The following is a 23,751-nucleotide window of genomic DNA, read 5'->3' as shown; positions in this document are numbered from 1 at the left end:
GAAATTCAAAATACACCTTAAAGGGAGTTCTGTGCTCTGACCTGCTGTCATTTCTCCTGTCCTGCTGAATGTTGTCAGCCTATTTTGAGTCCAAACTATTCTAATCATATAGTTTCATATATTTGCTTAGGGGCATATTACAATCTCCACAGCCCAGAGAAGACTCCCAAGTAGGATCTAATAAGGTTACTTCCTTGAGAGCAGGGCATAGTACATTCAGGACTTTCTGAGGGGATACACTAACAAGAATATAACACACAGAGACTCAAACTGAAAGTAAAGGGCATCCTATCAATGATCCATGTATGTGGCTAAACTTTGCTGATACTTTCTCAAAGAACTATGTTGGTTTCATGACTTACTACATTCCCCTAGAAAATGGCTGTGCCAGAAAAACTTAGTTCTAAACAATATCACACATACTTATCTCAAATAAATTTTCTTTCTGGAAAATTATACCTATAATACGTAAATTCATTTCTTTGCTTTAAATTTGATAGATTTTATGTTTGTCCTAACAGATTGTTGCAAGTAGGTGCAGTATATCTTCTAAAAAGTGTTTTATATATACCTCATACTAATATATAAATTTCTTAAAATCAAAATTTCCCAATCATTTCTACTGTAACAATTGTGTTCAGTTATTGGTTTGTCTTTTTTTATTATACTAAGTTTAAGATATGGTTATTGACATTTAATTTTGCATATTTTGGGGCTGTATATTTCATGGTTAATACATTTCCTAGTAAACTTAATGTGCAATGGAGTTATACTTTTTAAAATTAATTAATATTTTATTCACCTCCTACTTGTCCACCTTCTGACTATTCCACAACACATGCCTGTCTCCACGTGGATGACCCCACCCCCTACCCTAAATGACTCTAAACTCCCTGGAGCCCCCAGACCTGAGGGTTAGGTGCATCATCTCTGAATGAACACAGATGCTGCAGTGCTCTGCTTGTATGACTGCTGGGGCCTCATATCAGCTACTGTATGCTGTCTGTTTGGTGGTCCAGTGTTTGAGAGATCTATGGCATCCAGATTAATTGAGACTGCTGCTCTTCTCCTCAGCTTCCTGCACCCTTCCCTAATTCAACAACAGCACTCATTTGCTTTTGTCCATTGGCTGGGTGCAAATATCTGCATCTGACTCTTTCAGCTGTTTGCTGGGTCATCCAGAGTACAGTCATGCTAGGTCCCTTTTGTGAGCACTCCATAGCCTCAAAATACTGCCAGGCCTTAGTACTTCCCCTTGAGCTGGATCCCACATTGGGCCTGTCCCTGGACCTTCTTTTGCTCAGGCTCCTCTCCATTTCCATCCCTGCAATTCTTTCAGACAGGAACAGTCATGGGTCAGAGTTGTAAATGTGGAATGGCCCCTCTCTCCCTCATTTGATGCCCTGTTCTCCTGTTGGAGGTAGACTCTAAATTCACTCTCCCTACTGTCTGGCATTTCATCTAAGTTCCCTCCCTTTGATTCCTGAGTGTTTCTCACCTCCCTGGTCTCTGGTGCTTTCTGGAGGGTCCCCCAACCTCCTATGTACCGAGGTTTCCTGTTTCCATTTTTCTGCTGGCCCTCAGGACTTTTCCCTCACCCAATACCAGACTAGCTCCCCTGACTACCTCCTCCCACCCCATGCATTTTCTCTCCCAGTTCCCTCACTCCCTAACACTTGTGATTGCTTCCTTCTACCTCCCAACAGGGACTGAGGTGCCCTCTCTTGGGCACTTCAGCTTGTTGACCTTTTTAAGTTCTATGGACTGTATCTTGCATAGTCTGTACTTTTTGTGTGTGTGTGTGACATCTATTTATTGGTGAGTACATGCCATGCATATTCTTTTGGGTCTGAGTTACCTCACTCAGGATGATATTTACTAGGTCTGTCCATCTGCCTACACAAGTCAGGATGCCCTCATTCTTAAAAGCTGGGAAATATTCCATTGTATAAATGAACCACATTTTCTGTATCCTTTCTTCTAGGTTGTTTCCAGCTTCTGGCTATCACAAATAAGGCTGCTATGAACACAGTGGAAGACATGCCCCTGTGGTATGGTGGGTCATCTCTTGGGTATATTTGCAGGAGTGGTATAGCTGGGTCTTCAGGTAGATCTACTTCCAATCTTCTGAAGAACCTCCAGATTGATTTCCAGAGTGGTTGTACAAGCTTTCAATCCCACCAGCAATGGAGGAGTGTTCCTCTTTTCCACAACCTCTCCAACATGTGTTGTTACCTGTGGTTTTTTTATCTTAGCCATTGTGATTGGTGTAAAGTGGAATCTCAGGGTCGTTTTTATTTGCATTGCTCTGATAAGTAAGGACTTCGAACATTTCTTTAGGTGCTTCTCAGCCACTCAAGATGACTCTGCTGTGAATTCTCAGTTTACTTCTATACCCCATTTTTTTATTGGGTTGTGTGTATTTCTGCGTCACACCACTGGAGCCGTATCTGCATGGGCAGAAAACACCTTGGACTGGGTTCGTACTGAAGGGCTAAACATCCTAANATNNGNATGAGCTGCAAGGANNAAACAAATGCCNTGGCGGTTTGTGCCGATCNGAACATTATTTATTAATTGGACACGGGAGAACTCTTAACCCTCTCCCATGTCCATCTACGTCTCTCATGAGCGGAGCTGTGTCCAGAAGGCAGGTCCAAATGAGTGGGCAGTGACGACGTCAGTGGTTGGTCCGGGCGACAACAGTGGGTGGTGACAGTGGGCGGTGATGACAACGACGACGAAGGGCGGTCTGAGGACACTGTATTCCGGGAGATACGGGAGCAACTCTTAGAGTGTCTGCAGGGGGCGCAATACAATGTTTAGAGGGAGAGTGGTCAGTGGAGGTGAGAGACCCCAACAGGGTTGTTTGGTTTTTTGAGTTCTTTACATATTTTGCATATTAACCCTCTATTGATGTAGGGTTAGTGAAGATATTTGCCAAATTTTTATGTTGCTGATTTGTCTTATTGATTCTGTACTTTTCCTTACAGCAGCTTTCCAGTTTCATGAGGTCCCATTTGTCAATTCCTGATCTTAGAACCTGAGCCATTGGAGTTCTTTTTAGGAAATTTCCCCCTGTGACAGTAAGTTTGAGGCTCTTTCCCACTTTATCTTCTATTCCCTTGATTGTATCTTATTTTATGTTGAGGTCCTTCATGGACTTGTACTTGAGCTTTGTGCGAGATGACAAATATGGGTCATTTTTATTTTTCTACATACAGACAGCCAGGTAGATCAGCACCATTTATTATGGAAGCTTTCTTTTTTTTTTTTTTTTTCTACTGTATATTTTTGGCTTCTTTGTCAAAGTTCAAGTGTCTGTAAATGTGTGTGTGAGTTTTTTTCCTATGGTATCTTCTACATGTGAAATTCTCTCTTCTATCCATTGTATTCTGTTGGTGATACTTACATCTGTAATTCCTGACCCTTTTCCTAGGTTTTTCATTTCCAGGTTTGCCTCCATTTGTGGTTTCTTCATTTTTTCTACTTCCACTTTTAGATCTTGCATCACTTTATTCAATTCCTTCACCTGTTTGCCTGCATTTTCTTGTATTTCTTTCAATGAGTTACTGATATCCTCCTTAATGGACTCTATTACCTTCATGAGATAGGATTTCAGGACAGATCCATGATTTTCAGGTTGTTTTATTCATGGCTTCCTATGGTAGGAGAACTGGTTTCTGATGATGCCCACATATATTGGCTTCAATTGCTTATGGTCTTGTGCTTGCCTTTCACCATCTCAATATCCCTTGTGTTTGTTGGTCTGGGTGACTCTCTGAAGTCTGCCTTCTTTTGTTCTTGGGTTTCTTCATGTCTCCTGGTAGGCATGAAGTATTTCCTGTAGCAGACCAACTGTAGGGATTTCCAACTAGGAACTCTTCACAGGGGCACAGAAGCAGATGATCTGTTGCCCTGGCTGCATCAGATCTCCAGGGAAGTCTTAAGACTGTTGAGTCTTCAATGGAGCACTTAAGCTGTTGTCCAACTGCTCTGAGTGCACCTAATCCTCACCTACACTGGGTGTAGTGGATTCTCAACTGCTCTGGGTACAGCAAATCCCCTACGTCTCTGAGTGCAGCGGGTCCTCAATAGCTCTGAGTGCAGTGGGTTCTCAATTGCTCTGAGTGCAGCAGATTCTCTAGTATGTGTAAGGGTGTGGTGTCGTCACTGGATCAGACTAGCCAAGAGTCTGTTCCAGCAGAAAGGACAGGGCAGAAGGTATGGAAGGGAAATGGTATTCAGGAAGGCATGTGTTTGTGTGGGTGATGGGTCCTGAGTCCACTAGTCTCCCTGCAGTAGCTCTGGGACATCATGGGTTGCCAGGGGGTTATTACCAAGTACTCTGAATGAAGCAGTTTCTCAGGGATGGGTCTGGATATAGTGTTTTCACTGGAGCAAAATAGCCAAGAGTCTGCCCCAGCAGAATGGACTGAGCACAAGGGCAGAAGGGATGGAAGCAGGATATATATAACAGAGTAGGATGCAAAATAATTAAAGGAGATTATGTATATACATGTATACTTCTAAAACAAACTGCTTAGTATCTGTAAATGTTATTTATAGAAATGTTGTCAGTACTGAAAATTTGGTATTGGATGTTTAATGAGTATGCTATTCCCTTGGTAAGATTATTCCTCCAAATCTCCACATTCCTTAGGTGCTTGCAGTTCTATGTGTAGAGTTGAGGCCATGCGGGCTCTCCACATTCATTTTGGCATGTTTCTTGTTGCTCTTGCTCAGCATATGTTTAGAGAATATAGCTACACCAATATAGCTAAACCTGTAATGACAATTAATAAAAGAGAGACATGAATTTGAAAGAGAGCTTATAGAGATATACTGAATGTTTTGGGTGTATGAAAGGGAAGAAAGAAGTTATACGATTATATTATAATCTCAAATATAAAATTGTATAGAAATTATAATTCACCAATGTGGCTGCTCTGGCAAGGCATCACATCCAAAGACATTGTTAGTCCATACTATCTTGACAGAATGCAGTCACTCCTTGGATTAGAGTATGTTCTGGATGGAACACAGACATATCCTTATTATACATATTTAACCCCAAACAATCTAGGTAAGACTAGTTTGTAGAATGAAACAGTCATGCTTGAAAGTGATAACTAATTGAGGAATTGAGAAGACAAAGTGATAAATGAAAGATTTGGGAGAAAGTGTCAGAGATAGGATATAACCAATACTAATGAGTACATCACAGTAAATGCCACTATTTAAGAACAGTTAGAAAGAACAAAAGATGTATGTGTATGGCAGAGTGTGTATATTTACAAGATATAAATAACTTGAAGAGAACAAGGTAGACAAAGTGAAGACAGAAAAAGTTAGAGCCTGAGAAGGAGCCAGAAGATTAAAACATTGACAAGGTTAGTATGAGACCAAGCAGAGCACCTCAGTCAGAAGCCAAGAGAAATGGAATCAGTCAGTTTGTAAGATTAGATTTTTACATTAGAAGCTCCCAGGCCTAAGTCTAAGGATATTAAAGATAGAAAAGGAAATGTTCTGGCATTAGCCTAAGCCATGCATTTAGAGCTCAGTTACAGTTCTCATCTAATCACTTCATCTGAGAAAATAAAAGAAACATTTATATAAAATAAATATTGTTCAAATTTTATGGGATACTGAAATTGTTAGGAATAAACTACAAAATAATATCAAGAGTTAAAAAGACACAACAAAATCACTCTGTATGATGAAATTATTGACCATCAACAACTCCATGGTTTCTTTCTTTCTTTCTTTTTTCTTTTTTTTTTTTTTTTTTTTGTTTGGTTTTTCGAGACGTTGTTTTTCTGTGTAGCCCTCGCTGTCCTGGAACTCACTTGTAGACCAGGTTGGCCTTGAACTCAGAAATTCGCCTGCCCCTGCCTCCTGAGTGCTGGACTAAAGGCATGAGCCACCACATCCTGCTCCATGGTTTCTTTCATGAAGCTTTCCTTTACTTTTCTCCATATCCAGTTTTGCTTAAATATCACTTTTTATTGTTTACAATGATATCCTTAAAACATGATTTAATGTTATTTTGTTTCTTGAGTACATATGTCTAAAATTTCAACTTAAGTATTCTTTGGTAAGGTCCATCAGTTCAAAGCACTAACATAATAACTTAAATATAAAAGGTAATTGCAAATAGAAAATAAAATAAGATGCTTGAAAGTATATCATTACTGAAGGATGAACTAGGTGTTGATAAAATTAAATAAATGTGTGTTAAGTTCAAGCACACACACACACACACACACACACACACACACACACCATTTGTGGTTCTTACTACATCTCAGTGTAAGTCTGTCAGGAGCTACCAGTCTTAGTTAAGGTTTTACATCACCTAGGCAACTACTATAAGCACAATATTTAATTGAGACTAGCTTATAGGTTCATAGATTCAGTCTATTATCACCAAGGTGGGAACATGGAAGCATCCAGGTAATCATAAAGCAGAAGGATCTGTGAGTTCTACATCTTCATTTGAAAGCTCCTAGAAGATTATTGACTTCTAGGCAGCTAGGACTAGGGTATTAAATCCCACACCCATAGTGACACATCTATTCCAACAAGGCTATACTCCTAACAGTGCTACTCCCTGGTCCAAATATACACAAACCATCACCCTATCATAAGAGTATCTAATAACTAGTAGGTGATCTTCCTGCGATAAAAAAAGACACAAGATAAATTAATTTTAGGAAAGTTTCCTGCCATTGATATTCTTTCCCTGTTATTATTAAACATATATAACCATCATGGGATACTAGTTCACCCTTTTGAGCATATCTTTGCAGAACAACAAATATGTACTCTGTTGTAGTAATGCTACATAGACAAATGGATGACTTCTTCATTCTTTATGATGATCCAATAAGAATTCCTAAAATTATATCAGTATTTATTAAGGTGCTTTTTAGTGGAACTGATAATCAAAACTGGATTGAGAATATTGCCAGTCTTTAATGTCGGTAATTAGTTAATTGCTTTTGAGATAGCAAGCAGGTATTTACTACTCAGAATTCATTCTATGAGATTGTAAAACCATTAACCAAAGGACATATAAAGGGGACTAATGATTTGCTAAAGGTGCTAGACCAGATGTTTCAATTGTTGGCTGGGTCTATCTATATAAAACTTCACTAACACCTTGGTAACAGGAGTTATGTTTTTAACTCTCTATGAACCTGCAGAGCAGGAGATAGGTGATAAATGTTTAGCCAGCTAATTACTCCTAATGGATGTGCATGTAAACATTCTCTGTTGTCAACTTCTTATATGATTGATGACTTAGACTTCTGTATAAACTTGTGATGAACTTTTAGCCATGTTATCATGTATTCTGTAAGATGTATAATTGCTGAGGACAAATGGAGGAAACAGGACTGAGCTGAGAACATTTTTTTTTTAGACAGAACACTGAACTGAAGAGAAATTTTTTTTAGACAGAGCTGCAGAAGAATTTAGACAGAACTGAACTCAAAAACTTAGAAGTAAAGGCATGGCACTGGTAGGAATGGTATTGAGATTAGGGGAATTATTGTGACATCAGAGTAGGAGGAGAGACAAATAATAGAATAGGAATGCAGAGTGGAATAACTTGGAAACTATAGGGAACTTAAAAAACTAACAGTGCTAAGGGAAAGAGGAAAAAAGAAGTCACAAAGAGAGCAGAAAGAGCAGGCAGGCTTCTCCTTACCATGGTCCAGAACAGCTCTTTTCTTAATAGGAAGGCAAGCTGAGTCTTAATAAAGAGAACAAAGCTTTCTTCTTACAGACTTTGGTTTAATTCATTTAGCAGTAAAAAGGTAAAATTTTTTCTCTATATATGTGCCACAGACTGGAGCTCACTTTGGGTCCCCGATCTGTGGGGAACGGGAACGGGTCTCTTGGTTGCAGGTAAGTGAGGATTCAGCAAATGAGTGACAGGCAGTTCACACGAGAGTGTAAAACTGAATGCATTGATCAAAATGAGCATCACATCTTTAATGCAGAACAAACAAGAGAAGCAGGGCAGGATACATCCACAGTTACAATGACACAAGACAAAGAACAAAAGACCAGGAGGTGGGACCAGGCTGCTTGAGGAGGAAGCCAGAGGTACAAGGCTAGTCAATAGTTAAACCCCACTGTCAGGGGCCCCCAGTAAATCCTAGATTATGTTGTCCCTTTGGGCCTAGGGGAAGAACCTGTTTTTTTGGGGGGGAGTTCTGCTCTGGCAGATCTCATGAATAATGCAATACCACATCCCCCCTATTTCCTAGGCCTTGGTAAATACTTGCATATGAACTGAACTTCCACAGGTNTACTACTCTAAGCTTTGCCCTGGGCTTGGCTCTGTTCTTTGTGATGCTTAATAGGTTTCACCAGTCTTTACTAGAAGTGAATTAGAATGTTAATGAACAGGTAACCTTCTTGCTGATTTCCTAGCTCCTGGATTTAAGGAATTATCAGGATTTAGGAACACTGGCTTTAAGGGAATTTCACCTATGGTAAAAGTTTAATCTTTAAAGGCATTAATAATATTGAAAGAGAGCATATATCATACTAGCATGCGGATAGGGTTCGTGTATATAGATTATTGAAAATGCCAGGACTCTAGGAGNCTGAATCTCCTTGAGATTCTTTTCCTCAGGACTCGTTCCAGGTTTTCAGGCCTGTTGTGAATCACCACTAGAGTGGGCGTGGCATATACGCAATAAAGTTTTGATCTCATTTTTCTTCCAGAATGAATGAGCTCTTTCTGCACTGGGTCTTGGGGTCTTGGCCTTTGCTTCAAATGCATAAGTAACTATAGGTCTGTGTGTGTGTGTGTGTGTGTGTTTGTGTGTGTGTGTGTGTCTGTATGTGTCTGTGTATAAATATGTAATTATATAGGTGAGCTGGACACAACTGGTTTTAATGGAAATGTATAAACATGTATGTGTGAAACTGTATATGACTTTATGTGAGTTTATGCTTATTTGCTTATGTAAAACATTTTCCCTCTGTGAATGTACTGATTCTCTTCTCCTGGTTCAGTAGTTTACTGCTACAAACTTCCCCCTAGCCTGACAAGCAAGAGGCATGTGGATAAATGGGAAAGGCTCTGGCAAATAATCCTTTACTTAATACCCTCCTGTTTTATGATGAGGAGCTAAATGCCAGAGTATGCTGTTTCTGGCCTTAAAGGGACTCTTACAGGTTAGGTACTGTAGCAAAGTAACTTAGACTTAGATAGATGAATGTCTTATTACTATACAGCAATCATAAATATTTTAAAAGACCAAGTCTTGCTGAAGTTATTTGCCCTCTGCTACCTTAAGACAGAAAATTGTCAACCCACTACTTGCCCTGCTTCCAAGATGTGTTGGGGCAATGGAGAATCAGAGCTTGTCAGAATGGCCAATTAATGCAAGGTATAACTTTAGGCTCAAATGATAAGAGGACGCCATGTCCCTTACTGCCTGTATCCAAAGAATCTGAAATTGGGTGTCTCAAAGGCCTAGTGTAGAACCAAGCATAACTGATCAGAGAAGGAAAAAGTTAATGAAATGATTAATGATATGATGACACATATTTCTACACAATGCTTACAATTTCCATTAAAAAAAAGGAGGGACCTTAAGGGTGTGCTGTACAAAAGTTTAGGGCTGTGCACTCAATAGTCCTAAATTCTCATGTATTTGTAGCGATAATTCTGTTTACAAATCATTGACAATTATAAACAGAACTGCTCCAAACTTAACCAAGAACACTACAAATCTACTCAAATAAATGTAAATAGAAGAGAGTTTGACAGCATGTTCAGTTAGATTAATAATAGCAGTATATTCACCCAGGACTTATGATACACCACCTGTTATATTTTCATTGATTTATTTGTTTTCCAGATTTACTCTATAGACATGAAGAAATATCTGGGTGGCCTAGATCTGAAAAGAAATCAGCAAATATTTGGTTACTCCTATACCATTGATGCTGCTGCTATGATATATCTGTGATATGATATATCTGTGAAGATAGTGTTGTAAATAACAAACATCATAGCAAGTTGCATCCATGGCTGACTTCTCCAGAAGACTGAATAGCACCTTCCAGCAATATGAAAGCTACGCTCCAGGGAAGATTCTTCTAGCTAAGTCCAAACTTCATTTATGTATCTCTATACTGAAACTAAAGCATACTTCCTTAAGCAATATGGATTAACTATCTTTTTCTCCTTCTTTTATTGAAAAGAGATTCTATTCTCATACAGTTTATTCTGGTTGTAGTTCCTCCTCCCTCTGCTCTTCCTAGTTCCTCCCTACTTATCTTCCCATTCAAATCCGTTCAATTTCTTTCTCTCCTTAAAAATACAGGCATCTAAGAGAAAACAGCGAAATCACAACAAAATAAAATACATTAAGATAAAATAATACCCACCGTATAGATGTTAGATAAGGCAAGCAAGTAAAAAAGAAAAAGCCTAAAAGCAGACATAAGAATTAGAGATCTGCTCATGCACACACTTGAGATTCCATAAAAAAACTAAACTGAAAGCAAAAATATGTGTGTTAAGACCTAGTTTGGATCTGATCAGACTCGTGCTTATGGCTTCAGTCTCTGTGAGTCCTTACGATCTTTGCTTTAGATATGATTTTAATGGATGTGTGAGCCTGGTGCCATCCATCCCTTCTCACTTTTACGTACTTTCTGCTTCCTCTTCTACAGAGTCCTCTGTGCTCTCAGGTAAGAGATTAGATGGAGCTTCTCTGATTACAGCTGAATAAGAAAGTGACATATGAATAAACCTGAATTATCACTAGAAGTTTTGTATGACCAGTAGTGTTTGGTTTTACTCTACACCTCTAGTCTCTGATTCTTGATAACCCAAGCAGTGTTGGGTAGAGGATCTACCCAGGTTAGTGGTACTTAATCAAGTCAGATATTGATTAGTTATTCACAAGCATTGTGTCAGCATTGACCTAGTATAATTTACAGGTAGGACATTACTATAGATCTAAGGATTTTTTAATTGGGTATGTCTATGTGTTTCTCTTTTTGTATCCTGCAGATAATGGTCCTGAACAAAAGAAATTAAATGAAGATATATAAGTTTTGTGTAGGTACCTCCCCAACTTCTCAATATTCAATAATTTGTGTGAGTCTTGACAGCAATGGAGCCTTGCTGTCATTTTGTAGTGAACAACCTATCTACTGGCAACATTGTTTGAGCATTTCTGTAGGATCCCTTTGGCTAACCAAATAGGTATAATACAGTCCTGTTATTGGTAGCTTTATTTGTGGACAAGTGATGGCCAGTTGGAACACTGTTTCACATTATTTAGATTCTTTATTAATATCTCTTTCATATATTTTAGGTCATTTTCAGCATACTTGGTTTCCATACTAAACCCCAAATGTTCCTCAGTTATAGACATCTCCTCCTGCATTACCTTCTCTATCTAGGTTTACCTTTTCTCTCTAGCAGATACTTTGAGTCCAATCCCACATCCACTCATAGTCCTCTCATTAAATCTGCCCTACATCTCCACCAAGGGTGATACATATATTCATGTACTTCTTTATCTATACTAACATCTCTGGGTCCACAAATTGTACCTTGTTTAGCATATACTCAAGGGCTAATAAACACATATAATGGAATATATACATATATATACTATTTATATTTCTGGGACTGAGTTACCTCACTCAGGGTGGGCTTTTCCTTATTCTATCCATTTATCTTCAAATTTTATGATGTCATTTGTTTTTTAAGAACAGAGTAATGCCCAATTTTGTAAGTGTACATTTTCTTTATCCACTCTTCTGGTGAGAGATAACGTTATTCCAATTTTGGCTACATAAATATAGTCTAAATAAACATAGCTGAACAAATCGCCTTGTGGTAGTATAATGTGTCCTCTTGGGAATGTACTTAAGAGTATATTTACTCTTGTATGCCCAAGAGTAGTATATCTGGATCGTATTGTGATTGATTCACATCCCTCTAAGTAACCAACATACTAATTTTCATAGTGGCTCTTCATGTTTCCCCTCCCACAAGCAAAGGATGAGTATTTTACTTATTCGATGTCTTTGGCAGCATGAGTTATCATTTTTGTTATTGGCATTAGATATCTGAACATTAAATGTAAGATCATGTAAACAGAATTCTCTATTTTGATATGTGCCACAATTTTAATTGAGTTATTTGATTTTCATATCTTGTTATTGAGCTATTCACATATTTTTTTTTTCTTTTTGGTTTTTCAAGACAGGGTTTCTCTGTACAGTCCTGGCTATCCTGGAACTCACTCTGTAGACCAGGCTGGCCTCAAACTCAGAAATCCACCTGCCTCTGACTCCCAAGTGTTGGGATTACAGGTATGCGCCACCACTGCGTGGCCACATATTTTTTATATTAGCCTTTTATTATTTTGTAAATGGTAAAATATTTTCAATTCTGTGGGCTGAAACTTAGTCTGAGTGACAATGTCCTTTGCCTTGCACAAGATTCTCAGTTTTAAGAAATTATATTTATTAACTGTTTATGTTAGTTCCTGTGCTAATCGAGTTCTATTCATCAAGTCTTTCTTGAGCTAGTGAGTTCAAGGCTATTCTCCATGTGCCTAACTGGAGTGGCCTATATGTTAGCAGGGAGTGACTGATGGAGTTTGGGGGTAGGACAAAACTTCAACTAGGGGTAGGAATGTAAGGAGGAAAAATCTGTGTGATTGGCCAGAGATGAGGTGAGAAGGGGCTGCTAAAGGTACTCTGCTGCAGAGTTAGTGCTGAGACTGCTCTATTGGATTTGGAACAATAGAGGGCCTGTGGTGTTAGTCTGTTTTCCTGACTGGAGCCTCTCTTGACTTTTAATCAGAAGTTTTCCATGGAAGATAAACAATATGAATACTAAAAACAGAACTATTGTACCTCATTTCTTGTTCTGATTAGCATAAATGGATATATAGAATGATTGTGACAAAGTTTTCTGAATCAATGACGCTTTAATTGAATGCATACTTAATATCAAATTTTTAGTTAATAAGTCTTTTGGAGAAGAGTTCCATGTTTTTATATAACTTATGTCTTCTCAATCATGTACCAGTTTCATGTAATACAAAACCGTATAAAATTCAATTTTGTTAATACATTAGAATAAATATTACATATGTAATTTTGTTTTCTTGACTTTAAAATATGAGGTTAGTAATGATTATTAAGAGGAAATTATATTTTCAGTAACAGAGTGGAGATTTCCTATAATTATTTCTACATATTTCATGACAACACGCAATTTGGATTCCTTTGGGTTTATGCCCCCAGTGTCAAGCAGTTACAGGATAAACAATGAACAATATAATGAAATAAAATTTCAGGTTTCAGTCATCTGCATGACTCCTTTTTGTTCTTCACAAATAGTTTTCAGTTGCTAAAATATTAGTATTTGTGTACTCTATTGAATTCTATTTCACTGATTAATTGCTATTGTAGTTGTGATATTTATAAAAGCTTTTAAATTTTGATGTAAACTGCACATGCAGTTTATTAATTATATCAAACATTATTTAAAAAATGGATACCAGGAAAGACTCTATTTTGGTGAGTTACTTTAAAGTTGTCTATGCTTTCAGTCTGTGGCTATAAACAGGATCCACACATACTAGATGAAAAATTAGTGAATGTGAGCTGAAAAGGTGTGATATATTCCCATTTTATTTAGTGATACATATTTGGTTGTTAAACTTGAAGTTTATTGTTCATTGCCACTGTACTGAATTTAAAACTGTTTTCTTACTGTTAGTACCGTGCAAAAAATTTAAACCAATATTTACCTAAAAGTTTATCCTGATGACTTTGGTGAATTCAGATGCAGAGTATAAGGCAAACAAAACATGTCCACTAAAAATAACACAGTATATGAGGCAGGTTATATAAAACTAATTATAATAGGTGCAAATAAAAATGGAGCAGTAGTAAAAATGCTGGAATTAATACAGAAAAAGCAGTTTTCTTAAAAGAAGTGTATACAAAACTTGTCAAGAAAACAGAATATAAACCATCAAGCAATTTTTTTTCACAGATTTTTATAAAATTACAATGCCTCTAAAAGTTAATGTGGGCTTTTTGAAATGTGATTCAATTATCACATTTATTTTACATTTTTTTTCCTTTCTCCAAACACTCTCTTATACTCCTACATGTGTTATCTCTTTGATTTGCTGCTCATCGGTGTGGAATATTTTATCACAGTCATGTCATTATGCAGCATAATCAGTAAGCACTAGAGCATACTAGGAAAGCATTAAAACCTGTTGATGTAACACTGGCATTAGGGAAAGCATCAATGTACATGTCAATACAAAAGTGAGTCTTAATTCTAATTTTTAAAGGAGACAAAGATATAGCTCTACAGGTCCTTTTGGTTTCATTTTAAATGCTTAAAATCAGCATGATTTATTCCCTGTAGTAATCTACAAAAATCCTTGTTTTCTTCTCTAATTACCTTCAAAAATATTTCAGTTATGAACTTTACCATCATAAGATAATTTCATCAATGATTATTTTAGAAGTCTTGATTACATTTGTCTTGTTTTATTATACTTTGTATTTTTCTCAGCACTAGAAAAAGACATAACTGACATATTCACTTAGAACATGGGCAGCTAAAGCTTTTCTGCATATTCCCATTCTTTTTTTCATTTAATACATTTATTTTTTAAAGATTTTTTTCTTTTATTAGATATTTTCTTTATTTACATTTCAAGTACTATCCCAAAAGTTCCCTATACCCTACCCCTGCCCTGTTCCCCTACCCACCCACTCCCTAGAATAGGCAACAAAATACCCATGAAAGGAGTAACAGAGACAAAGTTTGGAGCTAAGATGAAAGAATGGACTATCCAGAGACTACCCCACCTGGAGACCCATCCCATAATCAGCCACCAAACCTAAACACTATTGCACATGCCAGCAAGATTTTGATGAAGGGACCCTGATATAGCTGTCTCATTCCTATTTTTTAGTTTCATAAGCTGGACACAATTTATAAGGCTCTAATTTTACTCCAATTATTTTAATATTTCCCTAGAAATGCCTACATGCCCTTTAATAGAAAATTAAAATGCAGTATATATATAAACAATGGAAGTTTGTGTAAATATACCAAATAATGAATTAATTATGCTTTTCTTCTTATATTGACATGTTCTCAGTATTTGCATATAATTGCCTTAAATACATGTTTTCTGCATCAAAATCCTGAGTGCAGGAGTACAGGTATTCAACCTGATAATGATCCTACACTAATTCAACAGGCAGAGATGACGTTATTTGAAGAAATTGTTTATGTATTCTGAGACAGAGATACCTAGTGTGAGAAAAAAAGTAAGAAAGAAAAATATAGAGAGAAGATCAAGATGTAAAGGAGGGAACAAAAGCACAAGAACAAGTGTAAAGCTATGCCTTTAATTAAAAAGATTAGGTGTTGTAACTTGAAATATTTGTGAATATACATGAAAGTATACCTGGATTCTAATTATTCAGGAACCTTCAGGAATAAAACATAAGGCTCATTAAAAACAAATATCAATAAATATCAATAATAAGAAGAAATTATGTATTCTATGCTATATATTTATATGTAGAATTAATTATACTCAGTGTTTGGAATTCTATAATCCCAACATTAAAACATGGTATTTAGGTATTAAGAAAATAGTGGAAATTTGCTAATAAAGAGAGAATACAAGAAATGTAAATTGTTATGTATCCTTTTATTTTAAATCTGCTTTGCCCTGTTTTTATTATCAGAAAATTTACTTAGGTCATTTAATTAACATATATGTAACATGTTTTTCTGGGTGATCTTTCTGCAATGACTATTGAACACCTCTTAAATATCTATAAATGTTTGATCAAAATTATTTATAGTGGTAGCAGATTACTACTCAGAGACTTTTCAAATTGTGTAGTTGCAAGACAGAAGAAGTAATCTAAGTTCATAGATAAGATTTTCTCATTATCACATGTGACCAACTGAGTAATTGTTCAACACAAGACTGAAAGAGATCCAATAAACTTCAGTGCCACCAGGAATGTGATTGTGTACATGTTGGTCTATTCTAGGGAATAATAGTAACTTGGATTAAGTTAAATGACCTGTTGTTAGGAATGAGAACAAAAAGATGTGTCAGTCCTCTACATACCTACCCAACAAAAGCAATTGTAATTATTATCTAATATCTCTGAGGAATATATAGTATGTTCAAATTATTTAACATTGAATATGATTCACTTTTCTCATGCTATGGTCTTAAGTTGGCCACATGACTAAAGCATTTTCAATTGTTTTAAATTAAATATGTAATTTTATTGAAAATAGATTCTAACATTTTTAATGCCTAAATGTTTTTTGTTGTTTCTAATTGCTGACAAATAGCTGGTTATGTCCTCTTTTAAAATATAAACACAATGAATGAATGATTTGCTAAAGGTAAGAAATGTGAAAATTTCAAGACTTTTTGTGATATTCCTCTACTTAGTGTCAGAAATTTGGCATTTGTAACCATATGTTGGGTATTCAGTTTGCACAAACATTCTCTAACTTGGACTAATAGCCACTGCAATCTTGTCAGTGCTTACATAACTTAGCAAACTGTTTCTTATGATTATAATGATATTTTATCATGAAGTATGCTAGCATCAAAAACATGGATACATTATTTACATATGTATATAAACAAATTATCATAGAATGATACTGATGTGGACTACATCTTAATTACAGATGATAAAAATACAATAGCGAAGCACAAAGGACATTGTCTTAAATTGCTGATCACTGACTGTCCACATAAGAACCTAAAACAAGGCAGAACATTCACGAATGGAATGAATTGACATCTTACTTCATGATTATATGGTGAGCTGCACATGAGTTTCTACTGCTCCACAAGTTCCATTAAGTTTCATTTCTCTCTCCCTTTATAATCTGAAAAACGATGGCTTATGAAGTGATAAACCAGACTTCTGCGACCACATTCATCTTGGTCGGTTTCTCAGAATATCCACAGCTCCAAATACCCCTCTTCCTCCTGTTCTTGACCATCTACTCAGTGACATTGATGGGGAACCTGGGCATACTTGTGGTTATAAAGGTCAATCCTAAACTTCACACTCCCATGTACTTTTTTCTTAGCCACCTATCATTTTTGGATATATGTTATTCTAGTGTATTTACACCCAAACTTTTGCAGCTCTTGATCATGGAAGATAGGACTATTTCTTTCAAAGCATGCATGATACAATTTTTCTTTATTTGTACATTCGTGATTACAGAAATGTTCATGTTAGCAGTGATGGCCTATGACAGGTTTGTGGCTGTTTGTAATCCCCTACTCTATACAGTTGTGATGCCTTTTCAATTCTGTGCTCTGCTAGTAGCTGGAACATACATGATCGGTGGACTCTGTGCTGTGATACTTATATATACTCTTTTGCAACTCTCCTATTGTGAATATGGCATCATCAATCACTTTGGCTGTGAGTACTCTGCTGTCATCTCTGTGTCTTGCTCTGACTCCTCCGTTAGTCAGTTGACATGCTTCATCATTTCTATATTTAGTGAATCTTCTAGTGTCCTGATCACTTTAGCCTCATATGTGTTCATAGTTGTCACTATTATAAAGATGCCTTCCAAAGGGGGACTGAGAAAAGCCTTCTCCACCTGTACTTCCCACTTAACTGCCATAGCAATCTTCCATGGGATCATACTCCTCCTGTACTGTGTTCCCAACTCAAACAGCTCACGGCTCTTTGTCAAAGTGGCCACTGCTCTTTACACAGTTATGATCCCCATGTTGAACCCCCTTATCTATAGCCTTAGAAATAAAGATGTGAAGGACACAGTCAGGAGACTTATAAGCTCAAAACTGCACTCTCACTTGACATAATTATGAATATTGTGCTATGCGTGTATGTGCATGCGTATGAGTGTGTCTGTGCCTGTGTGTCTTTCCATGTGTGTATGTGATGGCAAGACACAGAGAGAGGCACACACTAAGACAGAGATACAGTGAGAGGAAAGAGAGGTGAGAGGTCAGTGTGAGACTGGTATATTTCTTAATTCACATGCATTTACATTTTCTCTGTTTTATATAAATACAGTGTAATTTGATTCAGTGTAATAAATTTCAGAATAGGGAATATTTAGAAACTTTATTTCTAGACACTGTGGATGGTAGGATTCAGAACATTGAAAACATAATTCATTGTTTACACTGTTCTTTAATATATAGTTGGTCTTCTAAGAAATCTTTAAATGCAGATAATAGTTTTCTGTATGGAATCCATACTCTTGTACTCATAACTCACAAAGTTGTTTCTGTGCTGTGCTGTATAAATTTTACTTTTAAAATTTTTAATATTATTTCATAAATCAATCATATGTATATTTGTGGTTTGTATTATGAAATTATCATCTCATAATTAAAAAGTCAATAATTCAAAACTATGGTTTGTATTTCTCACCAATTCTAGGTTAAAATATACTATGTTTAAATGTTGAGGCAAAAATGATATTAACCAATTGCTCCATTTATGGTAATGGCAAATAAATCAATTATTCAATGATAAAATCATATTACTAACTTGTATCTTTGATTGTGCATTCTTCTATTACTAAGAAGTTAATCTAGAGAAAGTTATTTCATTGGTGGTCAAATGATGATGAATATTATTCTTTTCTATGTCTTTCCAATTTTTTTTTAAGTGACAGGATTTACATCACCAATGTAGATCTTATTTTCATGCTTCTTCTTTTAGAGCTGCTACTCCTATCAAATTACCAACATTTAACATCAAATTAGTTTTCAGCCTCCTCAATACATATCTAATATCATATGAGAAAACTTATAAGCATGTTTGCTTTCTTACATATCTGACACTGTTGTGATTTTCAGTGTAATTTTGAAAACAATATTGTCACAAAAATATTTATTTATTCTCTATTATCATTAAAAGACCTTTAGGAACATATACAGTTAATTTCTGAGCAGAACAATAGTGGAGTATTGTCAGTGTCTTTTCTGTTTTGTTTCACACAGGTTCTCTCTCTATAGCCTTGGCTATCCTCAAACTTGTTTTGTAGACAACTTTGAGTTTGAACTCTTAGATATGTTATTGACTCTGCTTCCAAGTGCATGGGTTAAAGGTGTGTTGGAGAAAGATTGAAGGCACAGGAAAAGAATAGGAACTCCACAAGAAGACCGCATAGTCAATTAACATGTACCCTTGGGTTATCTTAGAGACTGAACCACAGACAAAAGAGTATAAATAGGCTGGACCTAAGCCTCTTGATCATATGTGGAAGATATGCATCTTGGTCTGCATGCAGATCCCAAACAATCAAAGTGGGGCCTATCCCGAAAGTTGTTGCTTGTCTGTGTAATCTGTTCTCCAAACTTGGATGTCTTGCCTGGTCTCAGTTGGAGAAAAAGTGTGAAGCCCTGAAGAGATTTCAAGAGCCCAGATGTGTGATAGTTGGATTTGAGGTTTTCAACTCTCTCAGAGGAGAAGAGGAGGAGTGTTTGGGGAAAGAACTGTGGAAGAAGGATCTGGACATGGGACAGAGATAAGGATGTAAAGTGAATTTAAAAAAAAAAAAAAAAAGCCTGTCCCTCCAGTTTCCAGCTGATTTCCAGTATCTTAAGTATCTTAATAGTCAAATATTAACATATGTACTCTCATTATTAGCACTATCCAGCAGATGTCACTTAATATAAAGCACTTAGTACTTAATTCATAAAGTACAAGTAATATTTTATTATGGCAATGCAATCTGCTAAATGTATTATAAATATCTTATTTTGTCAGTGACTGGAATATTTCTCAAAGTCATAGTGCTTCTGTTGGGCACTATATGTTGGTGAGAGATTCACAGTGAAAACACAATAACAAAATACAGTTTTCACGATGTATAGTTTCTGTTTTCATATAAACTTAGCATGTTCCTACTTTATAAACACACTTTTTTCTCTCTGCATTTTTATGAAAACAAATGTTTTACACGCACATAGCATTTCACCTCAACTATATCAACAGAATATATTTTATACACAGAATAGTTTTTCATGAATGAAAGGGATAAGTTAACAGAAGATAAATTTCAAAATAGAAAGGATCATTCAATAATAAAGTTAAAATGGTGAGAAACTAGCCAACTAATTCTGGAAATAAGGTCAATAAATTGAATACACAAATACTGTGAAAATCATGATCAACACAAAGTATAATAGAAACACAGAATATATATATATATATATATATATATATATATATATATATATATATAGTCGTCCATAGTTTCCTCTCCCTCCACTCCTTTAAGTACTTCCTTCCTTTTCTCCCATATTTACTCTTTCTTCATTTCCATTCAGAAAAGAACAAAGATAGTATAACAAGTTACAGTAAAGCTAGACACAAACTCTCATATCAGGGCTGGATGAAGCAAGGATTCCATGGGCAGATAAAAGATTCACAGACACCTCCAGTACCAGTTTCAGGAGTCACATAAAGATCAAAAATACCATGCTAATGACTGTAACATATATGCAGAGAATCTAGTGCTAACCCATGCTGGCTGCCTGGTTGCTACTTTAATCTTTGTGGGGCTCTATGAGACCTGTTTAATAGATTCTGTGTTCTGTGTTCTTCTGCTGTCCCACTTGTTTGCTGCTTTAGTCTCTGTGAGGTCCTATGAGTCATGTTTAGTTGATTCTGTGGTCTGTGTTTTTCTGGTGTCTATGACTCCTCTGGCTTCTACAATTCTTCATCCTCTTCTGTGGACAACTGAAATCTTCTGAAGTGTGGATTAGACACTCATTGAAATGTGATACCAGAAGTATCCCTGCCTCCTCTGTATTATATTTTACCCATCATTACCCAGATCTATGTTCAGTTCATTTTTTTTTTTTTCGGTACATGTGTGCTTTTGGACAAGTAACAGACTGCTGCCTTTCATACTAAAGCATGTTTGGAATGAAGCAATTCATATTTTTAAAAAATCTTTTAGGTATGTATGTATGTATGTATGTATGTATGTATGTATGTACGTATGTATGGTTTGTTTGTTTATTATTTTAAACTCCAGATTTTATTCCTCTCCTGGTCCACCCTCCAACTGTTTCAAATCCCAGATCTCATCCCCATGCCCCTGTCTCCATGACGATGTCCTCACCCCCACCACACCCCACCAGATCTCTAAACTCCTTGTGGCCGCAGGTCCTGAAGTTTAGGTCCATAATTTGTGAATGAACACAGACCCTGCAGTCCTCTGCTTGTATGTGTGGTGGGGACCTTATATTAGCTGTTGTATGCTGCTTGATTGGTGGTCCAGTGTTGGAGAGATCTATGGCATCCAGATTAATTGAGACTGCTGGTCCTCCTACTGAATAGCTCTTCTTCTCAGCTTCTTACACCTTTCCCTAATTCAACAACAGGGGCCATTTGCTTCTGTCCATTGGTTGGGTGCAAATATCTGTATCTGACACTTTCAGCTGCTTGTTGGGTCATCCAGAGTGCAGTCATGCTAGGTCCCATTTGTGAGCACTCCATAGCCTCAGTAATAGTGTCAGGCCTTGGGACCTTCTCTTGAGCTGGATCCCACTTTGGGCCTTTCCCTGGACCTTCTTTTCCTCAGGCTCCTCTCTATTTCCACCCCTGTAATTCTTTCAGATGGGAACAATTATAGATCAGAGTTGTTACTGTTGGATGTCCCCCCTCTCTCTCATTTGGTGCCCTGTTTTCCTGTGTAGTTGGACTCTGTAAGTTCACTCTCACTACAGTCTGGCATGGTCTCTGGTGCTTTCTGGAGGTTCCCCCCACCCCCTATGTCCTGAGGTTTCCTGTTTCCATTCTTTTTGTTGGCCCTCAGAACTGTTCCCTCACCCAATATGAGATCGGTCCACACCATCACCACCACCACTACCACCTCTGACCCCATGCATTTTTCCCTCCCAGTTCCCCTGCTGCTTCCCACTTGTGGTTGCTTTCTTCTACCTCCCAAGAGGGACTGAGTTGTCTTTCCTTAGGCACTTCAGCTTGTTGATCTTTTTGAGTTCTATGGAATGTATCTTGCATATTCTGCACTTTTTTTTCTATTTTGGTTGACATCCATTTATTGGAGAGTACATGCCATGCATATCCTTTTGGGTCTGACTTATCCCACTCAGGATGATATTTTCTAGATCTATCCATCTGCCTGCAAAAGTTAGGATGCCCTCATTCTTAATAGCTGAGAAGTATTCCATTGTATAAATGAACCACATTTTCTGTATCCTTTCTTCTGTTTTGGGACATCTAGGTTACTTCCAGTTTCTGGCTATCACAAATAAGGCTGCTACGAACACAGTGGAACACATGCCCCTGTGGTATGGTGGTCATCTCTTGGGTATATTTCCAGGAGTGTTATAGCTGGGTATTCAGGTAGATCTATTTCCAATTTTCTGAAGAATCTCCAGATTGATTTCCAGAGTGGTAGTACCTGTTTGCAATCCCAACAGCAATGGAGGAGTGTTCCTCTTTCCCCACATCCTCTCCAACATGTGTTGTCACCTGTGGTTTTGATCTTAGCCATTGTGTTTGGTGTAAAGTGGAATCTCAGGCTCTTTTTTATTTGCATTGCTCTGATAAGTAAGGACTTTGAACATTTCTTTAGATGCTTCTCAGCCACTCAAGTCTCCTCTGTTATGAATTCTCAGTTTAGTTCTGCACCCGATTTTTTTGATTGGGATGTTTGTTTTTTTGGTGATTAGCTTCTTGAGTTCTTTATATATTTGGATATTAGCCCTCGATTGGATGTAGGGTTAGTGATTATTTTTTCAAATCTGTATGTTGCTGATTTGTCTTATTGACTACATCTTTTTCCTTATAGCAACTTTCCAGTTTCATGAGGTCCCATTTATCAATTCTTGACCTTAGAGCATGAGGCATTGGAGTTCTGTTTAGGAAATTTCCACTTGTTCCAATGAGATCAAGGATATTTTCACTTTCTCTTCTATTAGATTCAGTGCATCTGGTTTAACATTGAAGTCCTCGATCCACTTGTACTTGAGCTTTGTGCAAGGTGACAAATATTGTTCTATTTTAAATTTTCTATGTATAGACAACCAAGTAGAATAGTTCCATTTATTATAGAAGCTTTCTTTTTTCCATTGTATATTTTTGGCTTCTTTGTCAAAGATCAAGTGTCTCTAAGTATGTGGTTTTATTTCTGGATCTTTAATTCTATTCCATTGATCAACGTATCTTTCTCTGTACCAGTACCATGCCATTTATATCACTATTGTTCTGTGGTAAATGTTGAGGTCTGGGATGGTGTTTCCAGCAGAATTTCTTTTATTATTAAGAATTGTTTTCACTGTTCTGGAATTTTTGCCTTTTCAATTGAGTTCGAGAATTGCTCTTTCCATGTCTTTGAAGAATTGTTTTGGAATTTTGATGGGGATTACATTGAATCAATAGATTGCCTTTGATAGGGTGGTTGTTTTAGTATTAATTCTACCAATCCATGAGCATGGGAGATCGCTCCATTTTCTGAGATCTTCTTCGATTTCTTTCTTGAGAGACTTAAAGTTATTGTCATACAGGTCTTTCTCTTGTTTGTTTAGAGTTACTCCAAGATATTTTATATTGTTTGTCACTATTGTGAAGGGAGTTGTTTCCCTAATTTCTTTCTTTCTTTCTTTCTTTCTTTCTTTCTTTCTTTCT

General features: G+C 36.7%; 1 protein-coding gene across 1 annotated transcript; it reads left to right on the top strand.

The window, feature by feature from the left end:
• The first annotated feature begins 16,981 nt into the window (after positions 1 to 16,981).
• On the top strand, positions 16,982 to 17,936 carry LOC110314634 (olfactory receptor 5D18-like). The gene has a single exon (XM_021188895.1). It carries the CDS (start codon positions 16,986 to 16,988, stop codon positions 17,934 to 17,936), a length of 951 nt encoding a protein of 316 aa, XP_021044554.1. The 5' UTR covers positions 16,982 to 16,985.
• The last annotated feature ends 5,815 nt before the right edge of the window (positions 17,937 to 23,751 follow it).

The sequence above is a fragment of the Mus pahari genome, unplaced genomic scaffold, assembly GCF_900095145.1.
Source record: "Mus pahari unplaced genomic scaffold, PAHARI_EIJ_v1.1 scaffold_9419_1, whole genome shotgun sequence".
Classification (NCBI taxonomy): domain Eukaryota; kingdom Metazoa; phylum Chordata; class Mammalia; order Rodentia; family Muridae; genus Mus; species Mus pahari.
This window is presented reverse-complemented; position numbering and strand designations above follow the sequence as displayed.